Source organism: Astyanax mexicanus, chromosome 8 (genome assembly GCF_023375975.1).
Source record: "Astyanax mexicanus isolate ESR-SI-001 chromosome 8, AstMex3_surface, whole genome shotgun sequence".
Taxonomy (NCBI): domain Eukaryota; kingdom Metazoa; phylum Chordata; class Actinopteri; order Characiformes; family Acestrorhamphidae; genus Astyanax; species Astyanax mexicanus.
The window spans coordinates 15,437,677-15,460,076 of NC_064415.1; the positions used below are offsets into that span (position 1 = coordinate 15,437,677).

A 22,400-nucleotide genomic window follows, 5' to 3' on the forward strand; every position below is an offset into this window, starting at 1 on the left:
GGGCATTCCATTTCTGAAATCCACAATATCCTGTATGTATTGGATTTTTTAGTTTATAGTTGGGTGACAACAGACTGCCTGAATGTCCTATGATTGGTGTGAAAGTCTTAACTATACCACAAAGTATTTCCACTTTGCTACTTCTTATTTAACAGTGTCATATGTGTACTGGAAATACATCATAGAAGGCATTATCACAAACAGTGGGCAGGGCATCTGGGTAGAATTGTTATAGTAAACAAACAAGCTACTCTGACAAAAATCACATTCACATTTATTTGCAGCAGATCCTACAAGCATATGCTGCAGGTCGGTGCACAGTTCTTAGGCTTCTATGGGACATCCTGTCCTGACATTTGGCACATTTGTAGCTATTAAGCCATTAGTTATTGATGATGATATATCCACATACAGGCTAAACAGGTTATGAATTGAAATATCCCATTAACAATCATTATAATCAAAATGTACAAAATTTACTGTTTTCCACCAAACAACTCTTTCCTGATGGTTTCTTAGAAACTCTTCCCAGCTGTTTAAGGTATATTATGGTTGGTTGCTGCAACCGCTTGATACTGTAAAATGCAGATGCAAAAGTATGTGTTCCCAATTATTTAACATACGAGAACCACAAGTTCTGCTTCACAGAGCATCATCACTGCCTGTTAAGGATGTCATCCTGGGTTATTCTAGTGTCTATCTATAAATGTGCTGAATTTTTGGCCCAGGGTTCTTTTTTATTTTTAGCTTGTAAGCCTGCTGCACTTCTTTCCTTTCATGCTGCTGTTTATGTTTATCTTTCTTATTGTCGCCTTCCCAATCTATGCTACTATTTCCTTTCCAATTCCTGTAATAGTGCCAGTCTCTAGTCGTGTTCCTGTGCAATCCCCTGCCCCTCCTCTGTCCACCCTCCCACTGAATTACATTACATTATTACATTACATTTCATTTGGCAGACGCTTTTGTCCAAAGCGACTTACAATAATGAAGTACAAATTACTTGAATGAATTACTTTATTGCACCTCAGGTGTATGTCCCATTTCTTGTGGTTTCATCAAGGTTTCCGTGGTGAGCTCATCAGCATGATTATAGAACGTAACTCTGCAGAATTTTCACAGAACTTCAGGCTCTTGTTTACATACAGAGCATGTTTACACGTGGCATTAATTAAAAAATAGACTCTAATAAGATTTTGTTCACATTTGTTAATGAAAAGTATTCGCAGCTCGAACAGATGAGATTTGTTTTTTCTTTCCCCCTAAAAATAACTAATCAACATGTACTTAATTTACTTCCTGTAAACAAGTTTCACATTCAGGTGGTGCAGCTTTGGAAATAGTTAAGAGAGGCAGTTGAATACACAAAAGATTGAGGGAGATCTTTATCTAGACAAAGAAAAACGCATTTTGTTTACACTTGTTTACACTCTCTGACCATTTCCGAACGTGTTTTGAATGGTCCAATCATAACCTGGTCATGGGGAATCTTGTGGTTGTTCACATCTAGCTTTTCATGAGGTCAAGTAAAATCTGAACATAATCCAAATACCAAAAGTGCATGAAAAAACAGGTTCAAAGAAAATATTCTGACCACAATCTGATGTACAATACTTCCAACAACTTAATGAATTTTGAATGAATAAGATTTCCATATGTAACTTTTGCAACTTAGTAACGTTTTATAAACGTCTTGTATACTTGAATAGATCTTTGCCTTGAAAAAACATTCATGGATTAGTAGAATCCAATAACCACTTAAATTGATTCTTTATAGCACCATACAAAACCCATTTTTTGTTAATATATGGAACTATTTTAACTTACAATCTACGCTTCCACAATTTCAAGTACCCTTTTATATAAAAATACAATAAATAATAGCTTTAAAAAATAAAAAGCAGATATTCAAATGAGGGAAGCGATCTGCTGTTTCTGCTTGTCCTCTGCTCATTTGAATTCTTGACATTACTGCATCCCACAAAATCAGCACTGTATGTTCTGACTCAGCAACTATTACATTACAATTCTGGCTGGTGAAGTCTAATGACTCTGTCTAGTGCCACAAATGTAACATTTTCACACAACTCAGTTCAAATGCCTACAGTCAAGCAAGAGAAAAAAAACAGAAATATGTTCTAAAAGCCAATCAAATAATTAGAGCTATAAAAGGTGACACTGAAGGAAATACCAACACAGAAATTCGATTTCATGAATACCTTTAAAAATCAGCAAAAACAATAGCAGATTATGTAAATGTACAAATATTAAACACGCAAAGTTAATCTGAACTATGCATAAAAGCCAAAAGTGTATCTAAACTTAAAAAAATAAATAAAAAACTTTCACCACTTACCAACAGATCTCTTCACAGTCTTGGACCTCTCCTCGTGTCCAGTCTGACTCATAACTGACTCATATCTAGATGCCTATGGACAGTTTAAACCTTTTTAACCTGAACTCAAATCCATTGCGCCCAATGGTCTGCAACATGCGGGACTCCCAGATGCGCATTTTAAATGCTCTCGCTCTCTCTCTCACACACTCAGTTTCTCTCACTCTCTCACGCACTCCCTCTCTTTTTCTCTCTCTCAATTGACATAGCTCTTATCATGCTTTGTTTACTGTGGTCTATTGTTGTGACTGCAGTCTATATTTTTACTGCTTACCAATGTTGCCATGTTCCTGTTATCTACCTGTTTTGTCTGTGACCTTGGAAGAAGAAAGCTTTAAGCTTTTTTTTCCACCACGGATCCATAACTTCTTCTGATGCGAGGTACTTTCTGATGCAGAGCGTGTGCACACTAATGAATTTGTTCTGATAAGTCCGCTTACTCACTGCTGGTCAGAGCAAAAATATGTTTGCAGTTAGTTCATTACAGTTACAAATTGGCAAATCTGTTTTATTTAACTGATCTGCTTTTTGGGAGACAAAATATGATATTTTTTTTGTGTCTCCAATCAGCCTGAACAAATGATTAAAACAACTTTCTCCTTATTGTAAGCAGTCTTATGGGTGAGTTTGGGCATCCCTACCAAATTAAACTTTTTATACATGTTTTTTTTATAATGGTGAATTTGCACACAAGCATGTCAAAATACTTATTATTAAATGCGTATTAGTTAATTCATCCTTATCCAGAGTTGCGCTGTCCTATAAAGTATTTAAAAATCGAAAATTAAATTTATAAATGTGGAAATTTGTGTGCTATACGAAGTCATGAGGAACAGCTTTTAGAGCTAGGCCCACTCCAAAAGCTTCACTGTGTGCAGTTTAGATTATCTGTAATGTTTTGGGGTATGTTTTTGGTCATTCTATGTTGTATTTTCTAGTATGTTCTGTGGCGCTGGTAGCAACATAGTTCCAACCCTATGCTTTATAGTTCTTAAAGTGCCTCTTTTCATATTTTGCAAAAGAAAAAAAATAAAAATAAAAAGTCAAGTGTTATGTGGACAAGGTTGACTCAATGATTACATAAGACAATACACACACAATAAGCATAGAACACCACTATATTCTTCATGCTCATACTGGATGTTTAGTTTTCTGTGACAATGGGCAGGATTATTTGGGACTATGCTCCCACAGTGGCCTCTTTTGTGGTGATATAACTGCAGGACACACATTTTGTTTATTGTCAAAAGCTAATATGGGGTTTGTGAACTGGAATGTATATCATGCAGAACTGGCATGGGTCAATAAGTAAGCATCTAAAATATATGCAGTGCTCTAAGAAAGCGAGAGAAGTAACTTTTGAATACAAACAATAAAACGTTACTTTATTCATTAATTTTTAGTTATGCAACCACTACCTGTCCAGTCTGCTACAATGAACCATAGATATCAGTTAACACTTAATGGTGGGTGCTAAATGTTTTTTCATCTTCTGCATACTTGAAGATGTATATAAATTAAGTATTATGTGTAGCTTATAGTGGAATGCATCACAAAAATACATTATATAGTCAAAAAGATATTGAGACACCAAGAGGAGCTTTTATTTAATTTAATTAGGAGGGTTTTGTTTGCAGCTACAATATTTTTCTCTTTTAGTAAGGGTTTTTGTGAGGTCAGACACATGTCGGACAAGAAGGCCTCTGACTCAAAATATCTGCTCTAATTAATCACAAAGGTGTTTGATTTGACACTTTTCACTTTTGACACAGTTATTAAATCAGTATGGCATTGGCAACTTAAATGCACTGTGTGTCTTAGCACTTGGTGCACTATTGTGTTACATGGTCTGCCACACAATAGACATCATGTAACAATACCACGTGGAATACAGTGAGCTCTTTAGAACTATCACTCCCTTCACGTCAAAAGACACACTGCATGGCTTGGAGCTGGTTAATACACCTGTAACTATGAGACTGAATGAAACATCTGAATTCAATGGTTAAGAGGATTGTCTCAATACTTCTGTCCATACAACGTAACTTACATTTTTAAGCGTGGCATGCAGTGTGACTACTGTTTGTGATCTAATGTTACTTAGCTGCCACTTAATAACAACAAAAATAAAGGATCACAACTGACCCAGTCTGACTCTTTGGGACCTTACCTCAGATGAAGGGCAAGGTATTCCAGACAGTTGATGAGTCAAGTGACAAGTTTCCCAGTCCACAGTGGTTTTAAAGGTAATGCATCCACTGTTGTCAGCTCTTTAAAAAAACAGGATACAAACACGTTTTGCAGTTTGAAAGGTAAATGACAACTTTAAGACATGAAGACAAAAATCTGTATTTCTTTTCTTAACACAAACTCAAAGACAAACTCACACATATCAGTACCTTGCAGATATTTGCTGGGCATGTCAGTCTTTCCTGCAGTGCAGTCTCCAGTTTCACAGCAAGAGCACACTGTGTTGTTCCCCTCTGCAGAATGCCAGCTGCACAAATCAGACATAACTTCTCAGATTGCATACCTGTTGCATGGCTCAACTTTGGGTCAACATCAATCAAACTTTTACAATCGTTTTCAAAGATGTACACTAACAAGTCAAAATTTGTGTTAGTATTACATTACATTAAACTACATTGTATTTGGTGGATGCTTATATCCAAAGTGACTTACAAATAATGATGATTAGCATAGAAGTCCAAGCAAAAACATATTGACAGGGCCTAAAGGAGGCCAAGGGGTAAAAGTGGGATAGAGGAGTAAAGGGTGAGGGGGGTGGGGTTTGGTGGGAATGAGGTCAGAAGTAGTTAGTATGTTAGAGATGTTAGTATGTTGGAGAGTAAGTGCTCTTTGAGGAGCTCTGTCTTTAGGAGTTTCTTAAAAGTAGGAAGGGATGCTCCTGATCTGGTATTGGAAGGTAGTTTGTTTCACCATTGGGGAACACTGCATGAGAACAGTCTGGATTGCTTTATGTGAAAGTATTTGAATGATTAAGATGCTCTTACCTCAAAAAAACGAATGACCTATGCCTATGGCATGTTTAAAATGATTATACAAAAAAGCCAGAGTATGCAAATTTCTTAGCTTGATTAATACTTTTATTCTTTAAACCCTTGTCCAAAACATTAGCAAACATGGTTCTTCCAAGAAACACTTTGGAATTTATATAATCAAATAATTCATGCCCACAAAGCAAAAAAATGATATAAGTAAACAGAATATAGCAAAGCTAGGTTTAGTAGCTTTTTTTCCTCAGTAAGTTTCCTCATAATGTAATGAAGAAATAACAGAAAACAAGAATTGTGCTGGTCAAGTTGAGGTTTTAAGACAAAAAGCCATTTCACTGCAAAACACTTTTATAAAGGTTGGTGCAACATAATGGAAACTTTTATGGAAAAATATTTAGTTTCATCAGTCCTGCAGACTAATAAATCTAAATTAAACATTTTTACTACAGTGGTAAAATTAGATTAGATTAGATTAGATTAGATTAGATTAGATTCAACTTGTCATTGTGCAGTGTACAGAGCCAATGAAATGCAGTTAGCATCCAACCAGAAGTGCAATATACAGTGTTATTTACATAAATATATAGATATAAAAATATAGATATAAGTATATATACATAAGTATAAATATATAAATATACAAATATATAATTCACAAAGCTCTACCGTGTGAAGTGCAAGATACAGGTTTGCCATGGCCCAGTCCCCTTCCCTAAACGTAATATGCAATGCCATGCCAAATGTCATGACCTCTGCTATGTAGCATGGAAGCTAAAACCAATGCACTGACCTGCTGGATATTCGTAGGGCCTTCTGCATTCAATGTGGATGCTTTTTCTGCCAGATGTCATTGGTCACAATTAATACCACATACTGTGGATGGTATGACCTTTATGACCTATTGCCAGTACACACTTTACACTGTGGACTGAGGAATGTTTAATGCCTGCACAACCTTATACACTGAATATCTTATTCCTTTAGCAACCACTATCAGGCCACACTCAATTTTATTTTTCACCACCCCTTGTCATGAGCACACTGGCCAGTGATCAACCTTTTTAACTCACTCACATGTTAACACCTCTTAACTTATACAGGTGTGGACAGGTCAGCTTTTACTCTTTGCCTATTCACAGAAACAAAATATTTGACATAGATAGGTTGGCCAAACATTTGCACGTGACTGTATAGAATTTAAACATTAATACTAAGGCAGTTGAATCACCATAGGGCTTGCAAATAAAACACCAATGAACTGACCTAATTGAAGGCCAATGAAAATAGCAAGCCTTGTTCTGAGAGTCAGGTGGACTGTGGTGAGGAGTAGCTCTCAAATGGCAGCTGATGAAAATCTAAGGGGTGTAAAGATAGAACGAAGTCTGCAAGGTAATGCATTCACTGCAAACAATAAACAGCTATTTATAACCACCTGCAGATGCAACTCTGTGCTCCCTGCTCTTTTGCAAGGCCACCAATGGGAACAGAGATGTGTTAGTGGCATAAATCATCTGCAGAATGACCTAGAGACAAGTGCTTTACTTACCTTATTAAAACAGAAATAATGTACCTGTTGTCTCTGTTTTGGGGGGAAGATGAATGCCTGAATGCTTCATCTAAGAACATTTTTATTTGTCCATTCCTATTTGTATAGAGGGTGAGTTTGGCAGCCAACTATTAACCAGACACCTAGTAACACCTACTAACCCATGATTAGATACATACTCATAGCTGGGCTTTGAGAATGGGTCAGAATCAGCCGTGACCCCACAGTGGATTTATTTGTAAAGGGGGATGCATATGGGCATGTACTGCTGCTTCCAGAACCAATATTAAAATATAATATAAATTAACACAGTTGCATGATTTAAACGTTTTCTAAAGATATTTCTAAACATGTTCTTCACATTTACACTGGATTGGATATATTTAGGCCCCAAAACACGAAACTTAACGTGGATACATAGCAATTAAGGTGGAGTCCTGAAGTACAGAGGCTGCACAAAGAGGTCCATCTTTTGTCCTGCAGAAATGACCCTGAGAGTCGGTGAGAAAATCTGTCTGAGGGATGCACTGTTTATCAGGAAGGCCTTCATGTTCACCCAGCTGAACTAACCGAGGGGGAAAGGAAAGACCTTGTTTAAAGAACTCTCTATTTAACACTATCCTGCAGCTCTTCTCCCCACAATTCACAATTTCACCCCTGGTCTCTGAAGCATTTTCAGCTTTTGGGAATGAGGAATAACTGGAGAATATTTTGTCAGGTTATTTGTCAACTGTTGAATGTGGAACTCAACCAAACCCCGTGACTGAACTGGCTTCCTACTGCCTTTACATTAACAACAAAAAACTGAGAATATTGTGGCGGCTCTGGGTTGTGTGTGTGGCTGCCTGCAGGCATGTTTCTGTTCTCCTGTGTTGCGAGAATGACAGGGGTGGGGTGGGGTTAGGGTTAGTTGGGTGGGGTTATGCAGAGAGGGTGGGCACCACTCTGGATCTGCCATCTGGGAGACACACAGTTGGGTTGGTGGCCTTTGGGCTATTTAGCTCTGTGGGTATGTTTTTTTTTTTTTTTTTTTTTTAGCTCTCCTAGTCTTGTTAAAGACTGTAAGTGAGTGGCAAGCCGGTTAAATAAAGGAGCTGTTGAGCATTCAGCATGAATCCCACGGGTTTTCCTTCCTCTTCCAAGCCACAATATTGATGACTTTTTAAGATAAGGTAGATATGTCACAGATATGTTCAATTCAGTTCAGAAATCTGAATAAACTAAACAGAAAATAAGAGAAATATCACTGTTTATACATCCAGGTTCATATCTAAATGAGTTAGAGTGATTGTTTTACTCGCCTTTTTAAAATAATACAGTAAAAGGGTCTCAAAAGTCGCTAAATCCAGCATTAAAATCGCTAAATTAGCATCACTGATCCACTAGCAGCGGTGTTTAGTAAACGGTTGTTTTTGTTGATAAGTTGTTGTCACGGTTACAGTGGAACTTCACTGCCGTAAAACCTCAGTAACTGCAGTAAAGCCCTTAGTTAAGTGAATCGTCTGAGGAATTTTAACGCAACACACTAAAGTGATTCCCTTAAGTGAGGGAAACCTTCCCTCAAGGTATATATGTAAGAGAACAAACTTAGGGTGTTTTAAGCAACAGGGCACTGGACTTTTACATTTTTACATTTACTTTAAACATTGTTGGGAAAATTTGACCCTGTTGTAGATACTGTAGTTAGCTGTAGTTATCTAACTAGTGTTTGTATTAGTTATGTGTGAGTAGTTTTTTCTTTCATTGTTTGCTAAACACATATAATCCACCCATGCAGAAAAAAATCGTCCTCTTTTGTTATTATTGATATTTAAGATAAAGCATTTTATTTTAGTCCTTTATGTTGTATGGAGGACGAAAAAAAATATTTTTCTACATTTATTTATTTATATATTTATGCATTTATTTATTTATTCATTTGAAATGCAGAAATAAATACATAAATAATAAATAAATGTAATAAATATATAAATACATGCAGAAGCAGCCACAAATAAAGGTTCATGCATGGAAATATGGAAATAGATTCATGATATAATTTTAAGTGTGTACTTTGTCATGACAAAATGTATTAGTTAATTTATTTATCTATACATTTTTTTAATTTATTTATGTATATATGTATTCATTTACTCATTTATATGTGCATTTATTTATTTATATTTATTTCATTATTTCGGTCCTTTATAATGTTGGAATAGATACTGTACTATTGTTGACATGCTCAACGGTTTATTCAGTGACTTGTTTTTTTACCTGGACGCCAATGTAACAATCTGGCAACCCGGGTGGCTCGCTGTCCGCTCCATTCGTTCCGCTGTCTGTATGCAGCGATATTTACTACTATAAATTATGAAGCATTGTGTGCGTTTATAGTCCCTTCAAAACCACCAAAGTCTCTGTAGAAATTAAACAATTGCCCTTAAAATACCCTAAAATGTAAATGGGGAACGATTTCGCTCAGGTGGGCGCGCACAACGGACGGGTTTTGTGGACGGACACTACCTCTACTAGCTAGCGAGCTAGCTGGTGGGCACAGATGTAGTAAATAAATAGACTTTTTCGTTACCTGATTTATTTATCTAACGCTAAATGCACTTTTTAAAGTATAGATATAATAAACTTAACCTTAGAGTACGTGTAACTCGCTCAGACAACTCATGGAGAAGAAAATCCAGGCGAAAGGTGAGGATATAGACTGGGGAGAGCGAGTTTGTGGACAGAACCAGGTGACTGTTGCCAGTAAAAATGTGACAGATAACACTGCTTTAGTTAAAAATGCACAGGAAGGGCTGCCTGAGCCGCTATCAGACTGTGACAGCAGATTCTCTGTGGTGTCTGGAGACTGTCTGTACTACCATTATGGCTGTGATGGAAAGGATGACAGAGGTTGGGGTTGTGGATACAGGACTGTACAGACCATATGCTCATGGTTGTTCATGCATTCTGGACCTCAGAGTGGAAAAGCCAAGCCTCCCCCGAGTCTTCCTGTCATACAGCAAGCTTTAGTCACAATAGGAGATAAACAGCCTTCTTTCCTGGGATCCAGAGAGTGGATAGGAACCTATGAGGCTGCATTAGTGATTGACCAGCTCTATGATGTCCCTTGCCGTATAATCCATGTGCGGAGTGGTGGGCCAGAGCTTCAGCAAGCAGCAGAAGACCTTCACCATCATTTCACCACCTGTGGCTCTCCAGTGATGATGGGTGGAGACAGAGACAACTCCTCTAAGTGCATTCTGGGGGTGTGCTCTGGGAAAGAGGGGACCCACCTGTTGATAATGGACCCTCACTATTATGGCCCTACCCTGGATAAAGAGTCTCTGCAGAGACGAGGCTGGGTGGCATGGAAGCGAGTGAGCTGCCTGGATCAGTGCTCCTTCTATAATCTTTGCCTTCCACAAACTAAAATGTGATTCTGATGCACAGACACTTATAGAAGACACTTATATTCTACTATAAAAAATTTGAATCCAATAAGCTAAAATATTTAATAGCTTTTTTAGCTGTTTTAGCTGTTTTCATTGCATAGCTGTTTTCATTGCATTGGATTCCTGTGTGTAATATTTAATTTTATATCGACCTTTTTATTTTATAAACCGTCCTTAAACAGTAAAAAAATAAAACGTAATTAAAAAGTGTTATAAATCACATTAAATTAGTAAAAAGTAGTTCCTTTTCCTCAGTGGCTCTAGTACTACTGTTTTTCCAGTGCAGTGAGCCAAGTTACTGTTTTATTGGTTTATAAACTTGTTAATTGGCTGTTTCATGGTATATTGGACAACAACACTTAATTAGTTTTATGTGCAACAAAACAATTATACTACATTAAAAAAATACATGACGTCTATTGTAATAGATGCAGGGTCTGAAAGAGGTAAAAGAGAGGTTAAAGTTAAACTGCAGTGCAATTTCAAGGATTTCTGATCTGATTTCTGTTTTTCTAGGTTCTTATGCCCTCTTCTGGTGACTACAGTACATGTTATATTTATATTATGCAAAAGAATCATCTTTCTCTGAGAAAAAATTATTGATGTAATGCTGTGATAAGTAACCATCGTAAAATCATGAACACAATGGTTTTGGACAAAATGCACTAAAAATGCTTTAAAGCTTTTATGGTTTTGTAACAGATAGTACAGTGGCAATACATATCAATACAATATATTTAACCACAGCATACAATTTTTATTAGTAGTATTCTGAAAGATTATACAGTCAGTCGTATCTTACAACCCACACGCAAGAACCAGAGAAGGTTATCAGAACACATAAAAGAGATATCGTTTATTCATGTCACGTTACATTTCCCTTAGGCAAACATGCAAATGGAGCTAGTGATCAAAGGCTACGATTAAGTGGAACTTGACTGTAATAATGAGCTCAAGCGTTTGCAACATGCATAATTTTAAACGAAGTGGCAAAAGCTAAGCTTTCCATTCCAGGAAAGGATATGTAGGGAGACAGAATACTAGGAAGACAGAAAACAGATACTAATTAAAAGTATTCTAGAAAGGTACGAAGAAATGCTTAAGCCTATTTTGTGATTTAAAGCCATTGTAAAGCTTAAACAGATCATATATGCTGCCAAAATCGTAAAAGCATATCTATGATTATATTATATTTTCAATCAATCAACCTATATTTTTCACTTGGAAGTACAGTGAGGGTGACCCTTATTATCAATGCAACTGAGCATTTACAGTAAACAATACAAATAATATTTTATCACCTTCAAAATTTTACCCCAGAAGCAACAGATGAAAACAAGGTAACACTTTAAAACATTAAAAAGAAAACAACATTTAGAATAAAGGTGGTCAAATTAGGATTAAATATAAATGTTACAATTTATAAATGCATCTAAGAAAGGTTTTAAAATAAGAACCCAAAAATTATACATTTAAAACAAAAAGTAAGACAAGATGTGAAAAAAATAAATAAGCTAAAAAATATTAATTAAGAATAGAGTTGATTAATAAAATTTTAAAAGTATATATTTTTAGAACTTAAAAGTATTGAAAATCAATTAAAACAGTTAAAGGCATAGAGGAGGTGGTTAAAATGTAGTGTTTAAAATGATTGAGTTGAGTTTTTGTGTTATCTGTAATGAATTGCACTGTGACTAAAAGCAGATTTTTCCAATTCAGCTGATCCAACAATTATAGTTTGTCTGTTACTCTTATTTATAGTCATCAAATAAGTGCTATAAGCTATGTATGACTGGAGAGTGATATATAAATACAAATATTATAATGCAGTCACATAATTTTTTAACACCTTATTAGTCTGAGACACAGTCCTTATAAAAGATCTGAAAGTTCTTGTCAACATTCATTCTGAGTCTCAGAAACTTTTCTAGACTCTTAACAGGGACCTCCACTATGTTATTATTGATGCGATCATTAAGTCCATAGGCCCCAAACACAGGGAACTTGTAGCGCTCTGAATATGGTGCATTGTGATCGTAGTCTGTGCAGCAGTAAGCAGTCCACATGTACTCAGGTATAGCCACACGGTCTAAGTTATCACGGCGGATTGTGTTGCCGGAGGTCGTGACCCCTGTGATGATGTAGGACTTTCCTCTGCAGTAGTTGTTGAGTCGCTTGCGGATCAGCTGCTCGTGTGCAGCCCAAGGCCCGACACTGAACTCTTTAATCTGAGGCACCACATTGGTCAGAGTGTAGGTGGCAGCTTTGTCCATTGGGTCAGCCTGGTGCTGGTCTGGGCTCAGTTGGCCACGTTCATACTGGACCACGTCAGCGTAGTCGTCCAGAACGGCCTGTGTGTCCTCAAAGTTCTTATGCATGAGAGACGACTGGGGGAAGGGCTCCATGTTACCGCTGGCCTTGTCAGAAGCCAGCTGCATGCATATGACATATGCAAAAATAAGGAATTAGGTTGAAAATTGGCAAAGCAAGAATTTAAGGAGAACTGGGTAATATAAAATAAAATGAAAATATGGAAAAATATCTGTATGTATATGGTATAGTATATGAAAAGGTTTCTTGTGTAATAAAAATGAGCAGCAAACTGGTATCAGAAAGATCAAAATTAATTAAAGAGGGACAATTTATTCTAAAATAAATTAGATACATTTATAGATCGATCAATAGATAGATCCCAAAGGAAATAACAGCATTACAGTAGCAATATAAATAGTAACACATACATAAAAATAAGTTAGATAAAAAAAATAACAGTACATTTAAATTACAGGAAGTTATGAGGAGTGAATTTATATCTACTAACATATTTACCCTGAATGTGTTGTTTAAAAATGAGCAGATGTTAGGTTAAAAGGTATGAGGTAGTTGAACAGTAGTAGCAATAGTAGCAGAATTACAGTTAAATTATGAACATGAATACATTAAAATGTATGGGATATATATAAAATATACAATTATCATTAACTTTATGAAAAGATTAAACAAATTAAAAACAAAGTGAACAAGCGGATATGTCTTAAAGTCTAATTTACATTTTAATTTTAAACTCAAGGCCTTAACTACGCAGAAGGGTTTCACTTAAGAAATCAGATTTTTATGTCATATTTTGAACAGTGAAGCCCAAACTTTAGTTAAACCAGAGTGAAATGCTCAACTAACCTGTGGTTCAAACATCCAAGGAAAGTCCACTCTCTTCTCCCCGTCCGACTTCTTAAACGTATAAGCAGAGTAGATAGGGATGTGTTTCTGAGGGTCGTAGAGGGTGATGAAGCGTGGTTGGTCTTCGTAACGTTGACATATCTTCTTTAGAGAGTTGCTAAGGTACCCTCGAGGTGGAGTACCCATGTAGAGAGAGTCCTTACAGCGTTCAATATGGTTGAAGTCATCCACGACGGCGGCCTGCACGTACAAGATTAAAACTGCCCACAAGACAAAGTGTGAGAGAGGTGAAAAAGTGTGCCTCATGATAAGCTGCTCAGTTCAGTTCTTTACCTACTATTTAACCTCTCAAACCTCTGCGGATATGTTTTAACCTAGACTGGGACTGTATCTCTGTGTCCCTGTTACCAGAGCTACTGGTAAAATGACAGGAGCATATGTAAAATCTACTGTCACTCATAATCCCACTATCTCTGTACTCAGTCTATAATCGTATAGTGTTACTCGCTCTCTCCTCATAGGTGGAGGGAGCACACAACCATTGGCTTGTTCTGAATATTATCAGAGGTGTACTTTGAAGGCATGAGTTCTTATGTAAATTATAAGCAAACTGAAATTGAACCACTTGAATTGGCCGGTGAGGAGAACGTCATCATGGATCATTTGCTGATAGATTAGATACTGGTACTTTAGAGACACTGACCTGGATATTGTGCATTTGGTGTTAATTTTCATGTGTTTTCCTACCAATATATATCCTGACATTTGTCCATATAATTTCTATCACTATTCTACTTCCATAGAGTACTATATACAAATGTCACTTAAAATTTACTATACAAAACAGAAGCCGTATGTCTACATGACTAGAAGTGGAAAAAAGGTTAGAATACTGGATTCAGTATTACAGATGGTATTTGTAAGAAATGGGTACTGGAATAAGTCCCTACAGTCCTCACAGTTCCCCAATAGAGAATGTGGGGAGAATAATTAAGCGAAAAATGCATACTTAAGCCATGTTTGCAGGTAAAATGGGACAAAATAACAGCTTTTTTCTGATTTGAAGGTGTGGGAGCAGTAATGCTACATCATTAATACAAATATATGTATTTGAACTTGAAAAAAAAGGTCATAATCAAAGAGGAGAAAGTGTTGAAATTTATTTGATGATAGAAACCATACAGCACAGATATACTGCATCAGATAAATGAAATATAAAATACTTTGTATTATATATTTTGTTTTAATTCAGCTAATTAAACTAATGTGTTAGTTAACTACTGTTTTAAAGCAGCTTTTACCATCAATGACTTTAATTAATTGACATTTAGAACCAATGATATATTATCTGACATTTACAACCAATGACTCAATAATTGACATTTACAATCAATGATTTATTAGGTGACATTTAGAACCAATTATCTAGATTTATATGGTGAGGAAGCATGACTGTACACTAGACAGGTCTAGGATGATCCAGGGGGCACACAGTCTTCAACAAATATTTGAAAGTTCTTGTCTACAAAAGTGGACTTCTTCAGGAACTCTTCGAGCTTGGGAACAGACAGCTCCAGAACCTGATTGTTCTCTTTGTCGTTGAGTCCATAGTGAGCGAAGGCAGGGAATTTGTATCGTTCATCGTACGGTGCGTTGTGGTCGTAGTTAATGCAGCAGTAGGCTGACCACAGGTATGTGGGGATGGCAACCCGGCCGATGTTGTGTCTGCGGATCATGTTACCGGAGGTGGTGATGCCGGTGACCACGTAGGCCGTGCCTCTGCAGTAGTTGTTGAGTCTGCGGCGGATGATGTGCTCCTGGGCCTTCCAGGGGCCTCTGTGGAACTCGCGGACCTGTGGAACCACGTTGGTCAGCGTGTAGGTGGCTGCTTTGTCGTCAGGGTTGGCCTGGTGTTCGTCGGGGTTCAGGGCTCCACGTTCGTACAGCACCGCATTGGCATAGTCCTCCAGCACGGCCTGGGCATCCTCGAAGTTCTGGTGCATGTAACCACGTGGGAACTGCTGCATCTCCCCAGTGTCTGAGGAAGTGGACAGCTGCTCAGTGAGAAAAAAACAAAAAATACAAAAACAGAAAAAAAAAAAATAGATTAATTAACAAGGTTCTACTCTTTAAGTTTTTTTTGTCTTAAACAAACATGTGAACATACAGCTATGGGAAAAAAAGAGACCTCGTTAGTTTCTGAATCAGTTTCTCTGATTTTGCTATTTATAGGTAGATGTTAAGTAAAAGTAGAAGTAAAATGAACATTGTTGTTTTATTCTATAAACTACATACAACATTTCTCCCAAATTTCAAATAAATAAAAAAATAGTAATTTAGAGCATTTATTTAAAGAAAATGAGAAATGGCTAAAATAACAAAAAAAGATGCAGAGCTTTCAGACCCCAAATAATGCAAAGAAAAAAAGTTCATATTCATTATGTTTTAAGAGAGTTTTTGGTGTAATAACCCTGGTTCTTAATCACAGTTTTCATGCATCTTGGCATGTTTTCCTCCACCAGTCTCACACACTGCTTTTGGATATCTTTATGCCTTTACTTCTGGTGCAAAATTTCAAGCAGTTCATCTTGGTTTGATGGCTTGTGATTATCCATCTTCCTCTTAAATATATTCCCGAGGTTTTCAATTTGGTAAAATCAAAGAAACTCATAATTTTTAAATGGTCTCTTATTTTTCTCCAGAGCTATATAGCATACAAAGGACCCAAGAAAATGTATTTTATCTGAAACAACTGCGTACCCTTTTTGGTATTAAAAAAGGCTTTTTAAAGACCCCTATATTACTTGAAATGTTTTTAAAAATGTTTTTTCAAGAAGCATTGAAATGTTCTGCTCGAGAAATAAATGTGATTTTTCTTTGGTATCACTCACATTTATTATATTATTATTGTAAAACAATTTACAAATTAAAAGTCAGTTTCCCAGAGATTTATCATTAATATGGGAATTTAGTTCAATATTTGGCTTAATTTATATCCCTACATTCCAAAAAGCACTGTGGTGTTGAGGTGTCACTATAAAACTACAGTTATCTACAGAACATTACTGAGATGCTGAGTTGCTGCCTCTTCAAACATTGAAAGAAGGCTGCTACTATTGAAAACATGAAAAGAAATGTACCGTAAAAATATGTTATATTAATATCTCACCTGGGGCTCATACATCCAGGGCACGTCTACTTTCTTCTCCCCATCAGAGCGCTTAAAAGTGTAGGCAGAGTAGACTGGCACATGGTCCTTGATGTTGTACAGGGTGACGTAGCGAGGTCTGTTGTTGTACCGCTGGCAGATTTTAACCAGTGAGTGGTCCTCCAGGCCCACTGGTGCTGTGCCCAAGTACAGGAACTCGCGGCATTCTGGAGAGAGTGCCGGCTCCACTGTAGCTCTCACCGGTAGTAGAATTAGAAGTAGTGTGACAGCAGGTATGGAGGAAACATGCAGCCAGATCTTCACCATGATGTAAAAGCCACACGACCAAGGAATGGAACAAAAAGAATGGAATGAATAGTTTAAAAAAATGATCAAGATAGCAGCCCTGATCTAAACTTTTTCTACGTCTCTTTACACACTCTCACTACAAAAGCACAACTAAAGCACTATGAAGGAATAAAGCCACATTCAGTGACACCTTCACACTGCTGTAATCTACTTTAGTATGCAAACGAGTAGGGAACATTTGATACCAGATGATCCACTCACCGCTAGCTTCTCAAGAAGTGAAATAGACAGGCTATGGGTGTTCATTACATTATAGTGGCTTGACATGACCGTATGCAGTTATTTCAAGTACTGAATGTATTTATAACAAGTCAGCTTCTCATTCTCTCATTCTCTTAGATCTGCTCCAATGGAACTACTATCTTTCCATACACGCACTGAGCTGTTCTTTTTCAAATCAAGCTCCAAACATAAGCTCGTTCCACATCCTAGGCCACAGTCAATGCAGGGTGGGTTCTAGAGATGAAGACTATGAAGACTCCTTCTCAGTAGCCTATTTATCACACATATGGAACAATCTAACAGTCTAGTTAGACCTTCTGGTGACGTTATGTGAGCACATCACATAGTGACACTGCAGCGAGCTGATCTAATTTTATTTCTCCATAAAATTTATTTTGAGTGACATTCCACATTTCCATAACTAGGAGATATGATGGTGATGAACTGCTCTCTAGTATCAACAACATGATTCCCTTTCCCTGCAGCTTTAAAAGGGTTTTAACTTAAAAAAATCTAATTAATCACATTTTTTCTTTTCTAAGACTAAGCTTTTGATAATGGGTATTTAAATGTCAGTGTTAGAAACACTTATATTTATATTTGTGGCCCCAATCCTAAATAAAAGAAAGGTATTAATCAAAACAATATTCTTTGACTAAATCATGGATAAAATATTTTTCAGATTTTGTTTTAATTCTGATATTTAACTGTACTTTTGGGAAGGGGACAAAAAATAGTGTAATGTGGATTACACCTGGCAGACTAAATCCATTTTTTTTACTATATTATAGTATATCAAGGTAGTTTTACTGTATCCTAATTTCTCAGGTCAGTTTTGATGCTTTTTAAACTAGAATATTGTAATTGTGCTGAGTTACTGAGTTTAACTGAGAGTTTTAATGGAGAAAATAAATGCTAGTGCAGCTCCATATTCCACCTTCAACAGCTTAAAACTCAACAGTAAGTGTTGCTGTATTATATCGCAAATAATAAAACTGCTAATGCATCACCAGGCTCTGTCAATTTTGTCACGTAATTAATTTGCTTTAGAATAAATACACAATTACGTTTTCAGATTAACTGAACGTGTTTACACATTAATATTGACAGCCTTAGTTTTAATCAATTTTGGGAATAAATACAATTTTTGGGGGGCTTTGGGATTGGCCTGTTTAACAGCCCTGTTTGAATTATATGTATTTTAACTAGACCAATAATAAAGTTTGACATTCTAAGGCATCTTTAACATTTCCCTTCTTTAAGTAAATGAATGATCTCACAAGTCTTTTGACTACATCAACTCTGCAAAACGGTGATAAGAGTGAAAACACCACCACTGATCAACCAGCATAACACGGTTTGATTCTCCACCTGCATAAGAATATCATGATCAAGCTGTAAATCACTTTAGAAAAGAGCACCTGCTAAATCCCACTACAATCATATCCACTACATGTTCAAATGATTGCGAGTACCTGTTTTAATGAGTACACCCAGGCACTTTAAGGTGCACCTGTTGCTGACACAAATGTGATACAAAATCACAAACACATTTTGTGTTTTTTGTTGTATTGCCAACAGAACAGGACTCTTTTGAACAGATAAATATAAATCTAATAATACAATGCAAAAACACACACAGGTTAGGAATGGGAAATCACCTGTCTCATCATATAATCTATTGTTCTGTAGCATTAATTAGCTCATACACATACAGACAGTTACCAGTAAGTCTTTATTTCCACATTCATTTAAACATTTAAATGCTGATAAAAGTGCACCCAACCTCTATAATATACTTGTTTTTAGAAACTGTAAATCAACAGTATAAGGCATTAAAGGACCGATATATTTTATTACTATTACTAACATATAGATGGATCAGAATGTGTCATCAGATATTACAGGAATATGCATAAGTATAAATTTTAAGCACTGGCATCTCCTATAGCAGTGCTTCAGCCATTGTGTTCTTCTTTACATTCTGGAGCAGATAAATGTTCTATTGTACTGTTGTCTACTAAATGTACAATTATACTATTATTATTCCCACTGTCCATTCCCCAGGCCTATTCCCACCTCACCACAGGTTTATACTTGGAAAGCACAGGTTTCCAAGTATAAACAAATCTTAGAAGGGATTAAAACTATATAGCACATATTTTTCCTCTCTTTCTTTCTTTCTTTATTTCTTTATTGACTTATTTATTTATTGACTTATTTATTTATTTATTTATTTCCAGGTGTGAAACACAATAACAAGCAAAGAGAACATGCTTTAGCCACGACATACTTCTGAAAAGCTCCATTACCAGAGACAGATTGAAACGTGAGTTAATATTGGAAATGCTTTGTTACATAAAGAAAAAAACAGACGCTTCAGCTAGGTTAAGCTAACCTGATCTAGATAATTTAGTACACCCACAAGTAGAGGGTAATGAGTATTTTAAATAACTTCAACATTTGAGTGATTATATATGTTTATATTTATTTGAGATATTTGAGGTAAAGTGATCGAGTCTAGTGCTGGCTTACACCGACAGGCTACAACAAGCTAATGTAAAATGCTATCAGTTATAGTGTATGAGCAAATAGTCCACAACTGGTTACTGCCTTGGCAGCATTGTGTCTGACAGAATTATATGTCAATTTAAATGACAATTTGACTATATATTGACTCAACTTGGCAACCCTGTGAGTTTTGTATCTTATGAACAAGGGGGTGGAACAAACAACTCTCTCCATTCTTTTGAAAGTAAAATTTGATAGCCATTCCTTTGACACACTTAATGTCATATAGTATTTTTTGTATTTTTTTTAGTATTATTAAGTATTTTTCAATTACTGAAATGATTGCGTATTTAAAAAAAATGGACAAAACCCTAGTAATTCTTTATTCTGCATTATTATACCTCTTGAATACAGTTACCATAAAATAGCTGAAAGTTTTGATCCACTGGCATTTCTCTCTTCACCAGCATCTCCAGGCTTTTTGATGAAACTTCATTAATATCGTTATCTAAAACATCATTGAGGCCATATGCAGCAAAAGAAGGAAACTTATAGCGGATATCGTACGGCACACCAGGGTCAAAGTCAGGGCAACAGTAAGCAGACCAGATGTGTTTGGGAACAGTCACTCGGTTGATGTTAGCTCTGCGCATAGTGAGTCCAGCAGTGGTGATTCCGGTCACCACATAGGCCTTGCCGCGGCAGTAGTTGTTGAGGCGCTGCCGGACAGTTTCCAGGTACGGCTCCCAGCGCTTCCGGAGGAACTCTTTGGTCATGGGCACCACGTTGGTCAGTGTGTAGGTGGCAGCTTTGTCCCCGACCATGGACTGGTGCTGGTCTGGGTTCAGCTGGCCTCGCTCATAGTTAAAAGCATCAGTGTAGTCAGCTAATACAGCCTGACCCTCCTCCAAACGCTGACCAACTCCTGATTGAGGAAAGGGCTGCATGTTTCCAGTTTCAGATGCACTGGAAAGCTGAGAGGAGAGAGAGAAAGAAGAAAAAGAGACAGAGAGATATTAGCCATAAAAAAGAGATAAGAACCATGGCTAAGCTCTCACTGCTGCAGATAAGCTGTAGTAAAATTAATACTGTTAGTTCACCATAAAACAAAAGGACATTTCACATTTTATCTTACTTTGTTTAACCTGCTAAATGTGATGCTAGCCTGTAACCTGTACTTATGGTATTTACTACACAATTTAAGGCAAGTTTATTTGTTTACTTTTTAATTATAGATCACATACCATACTATATACTATACTATACACATACTATATAGAGCACAACAAATGTACAAGAATATTAATTGACTTTAGACTGTTAATTGCAAAGTACTACTTTACAATAATTTGTTTTTTTCCTAGCATTTGTAAAAAAAAATCTTAGCAGGGATTAAAACTATATTGCACCCTAATTTTTAAAGTATATATAAGAGTGATTAGTTTCTTTTTTAGTTCTTTCTTCCTTCCTTTTTTTATTTATTTACATTTAAACTTGACCTCAGTGGTTACAATTTTCAATACATAGCTAAAATATCTATTATCAATTTTTTATGATCAATAAGTGTTTGTGGGACACCCTTTCCAAAGAATGCATGCAGCTACTTTAATGTGCACATTGCTGGCACAGATGTGCAAAGACATACACATAAAGTTTTTCTTGATTGATAAAAAAAAAAATAAATGAATGAAAATGTGTTCCAGTACTTTTGTCCATATACAAGTTATCAAGTTAAACTTCATAAAATCTTAAACTTACCAAAAAACCAGTTTGCATCCATCTTACAACTAGATTTTGCAGTTTATAATTGCTGAAAATCCACATACACCCCCTACATGAAATGCTCAGATAGACCTACTGAAAGATCAAATATATTTGAAAACCTTTTTTTAAATTTTTTTTACCTGTGGTTCATACATCCAGGGGTAGTTGCCCATCTTCTCTCCGTTGGACCCTTTAAAGGTATATGCTGAGTAGAGGGGTATACGGCGGGCAGGGTCATACAGGGTTGCGTAGCGTGGCACACCTTCAAAGCGCTGACAGATCATGTGTAGCCCGGGTTGCCGTACGCCCTGAGGGGGCTTCTGGTGGTACAGGAAATGAGAGCACTCCCTGAAAGATTCATCCACACTGGCCTCCAGGAGAGAGGAATAGGAGGAGAGGAGGATCAGAACATAGAGGAGTAATAGAGACAACATCTCCCCTACCTGTGCTCACGCGCACTGCTCAGAAATGAGGATGAGAAACTGCTGAACATGAAAGAGCGAGAGAGAGAGAGAAAGAGAGAGAGGAGATATGAAAAGGAGGAGCCTAGTCAATGTCTTCTTTTTAATGGGTTGTTAACTTGTCATACGTGTAGTTTGTCATATGCAACATTGATTTAATTTCATTATGTTTTATGTAACACATCAAATTAGGACTATTTAGGACGATTATGGTAAAAAAAAAAAGGTTGGACAAATGTCCTGAAATTCAAGACTGTGCTACACCTACTGTATGACATGAGGCTTTATCAATGCACACTATGTATACTTTGTAAAAAAAAAAAAAAAAAAAACTTTTTGTATTTTTTTTTAAAATAAGATTA

At 36.5% G+C, this 22,400-nt stretch overlaps 4 protein-coding genes across 4 annotated transcripts; 1 reads left to right on the plus strand and 3 right to left on the minus strand.

The window, feature by feature from the left end:
• The first annotated feature begins 9,334 nt into the window (after positions 1 to 9,334).
• Positions 9,335 to 10,836, plus strand: ufsp1 (UFM1-specific peptidase 1 (non-functional)). Its single transcript, XM_007250157.4, has one exon. It carries the CDS (start codon positions 9,616 to 9,618, stop codon positions 10,369 to 10,371), a length of 756 nt encoding a protein of 251 aa, XP_007250219.3. The 5' UTR covers positions 9,335 to 9,615; the 3' UTR covers positions 10,372 to 10,836.
• Positions 10,837 to 11,864: 1,028 nt separating this feature from the next.
• On the minus strand, positions 11,865 to 13,892 carry si:dkey-85k7.10 (endonuclease domain-containing 1 protein). The gene is made up of 2 exons (XM_007250158.4): positions 13,564 to 13,892; positions 11,865 to 12,818 (listed from the first exon to the last, which is right to left on the minus strand). The coding sequence occupies exons 1-2, from the start codon at positions 13,867 to 13,869 to the stop codon at positions 12,240 to 12,242; spliced, it is 885 nt and encodes a 294-aa protein (XP_007250220.1). The 5' UTR covers positions 13,870 to 13,892; the 3' UTR covers positions 11,865 to 12,239.
• A 1,107-nt stretch (positions 13,893 to 14,999) lies between these two features.
• Positions 15,000 to 17,038, minus strand: LOC103027097 (endonuclease domain-containing 1 protein-like). Its single transcript, XM_049482796.1, has 2 exons — positions 16,733 to 17,038; positions 15,000 to 15,671 (listed from the first exon to the last, which is right to left on the minus strand). Exons 1-2 carry the CDS (start codon positions 17,036 to 17,038, stop codon positions 15,033 to 15,035), a joined length of 945 nt encoding a protein of 314 aa, XP_049338753.1. The 3' UTR covers positions 15,000 to 15,032.
• A 3,170-nt stretch (positions 17,039 to 20,208) lies between these two features.
• LOC103027388 (endonuclease domain-containing 1 protein-like) lies at positions 20,209 to 22,011 on the minus strand. The gene is made up of 2 exons (XM_007250226.3): positions 21,718 to 22,011; positions 20,209 to 20,787 (listed from the first exon to the last, which is right to left on the minus strand). Exons 1-2 carry the CDS (start codon positions 22,009 to 22,011, stop codon positions 20,209 to 20,211), a joined length of 873 nt encoding a protein of 290 aa, XP_007250288.2.
• Positions 22,012 to 22,400: the final 389 nt, after the last annotated feature.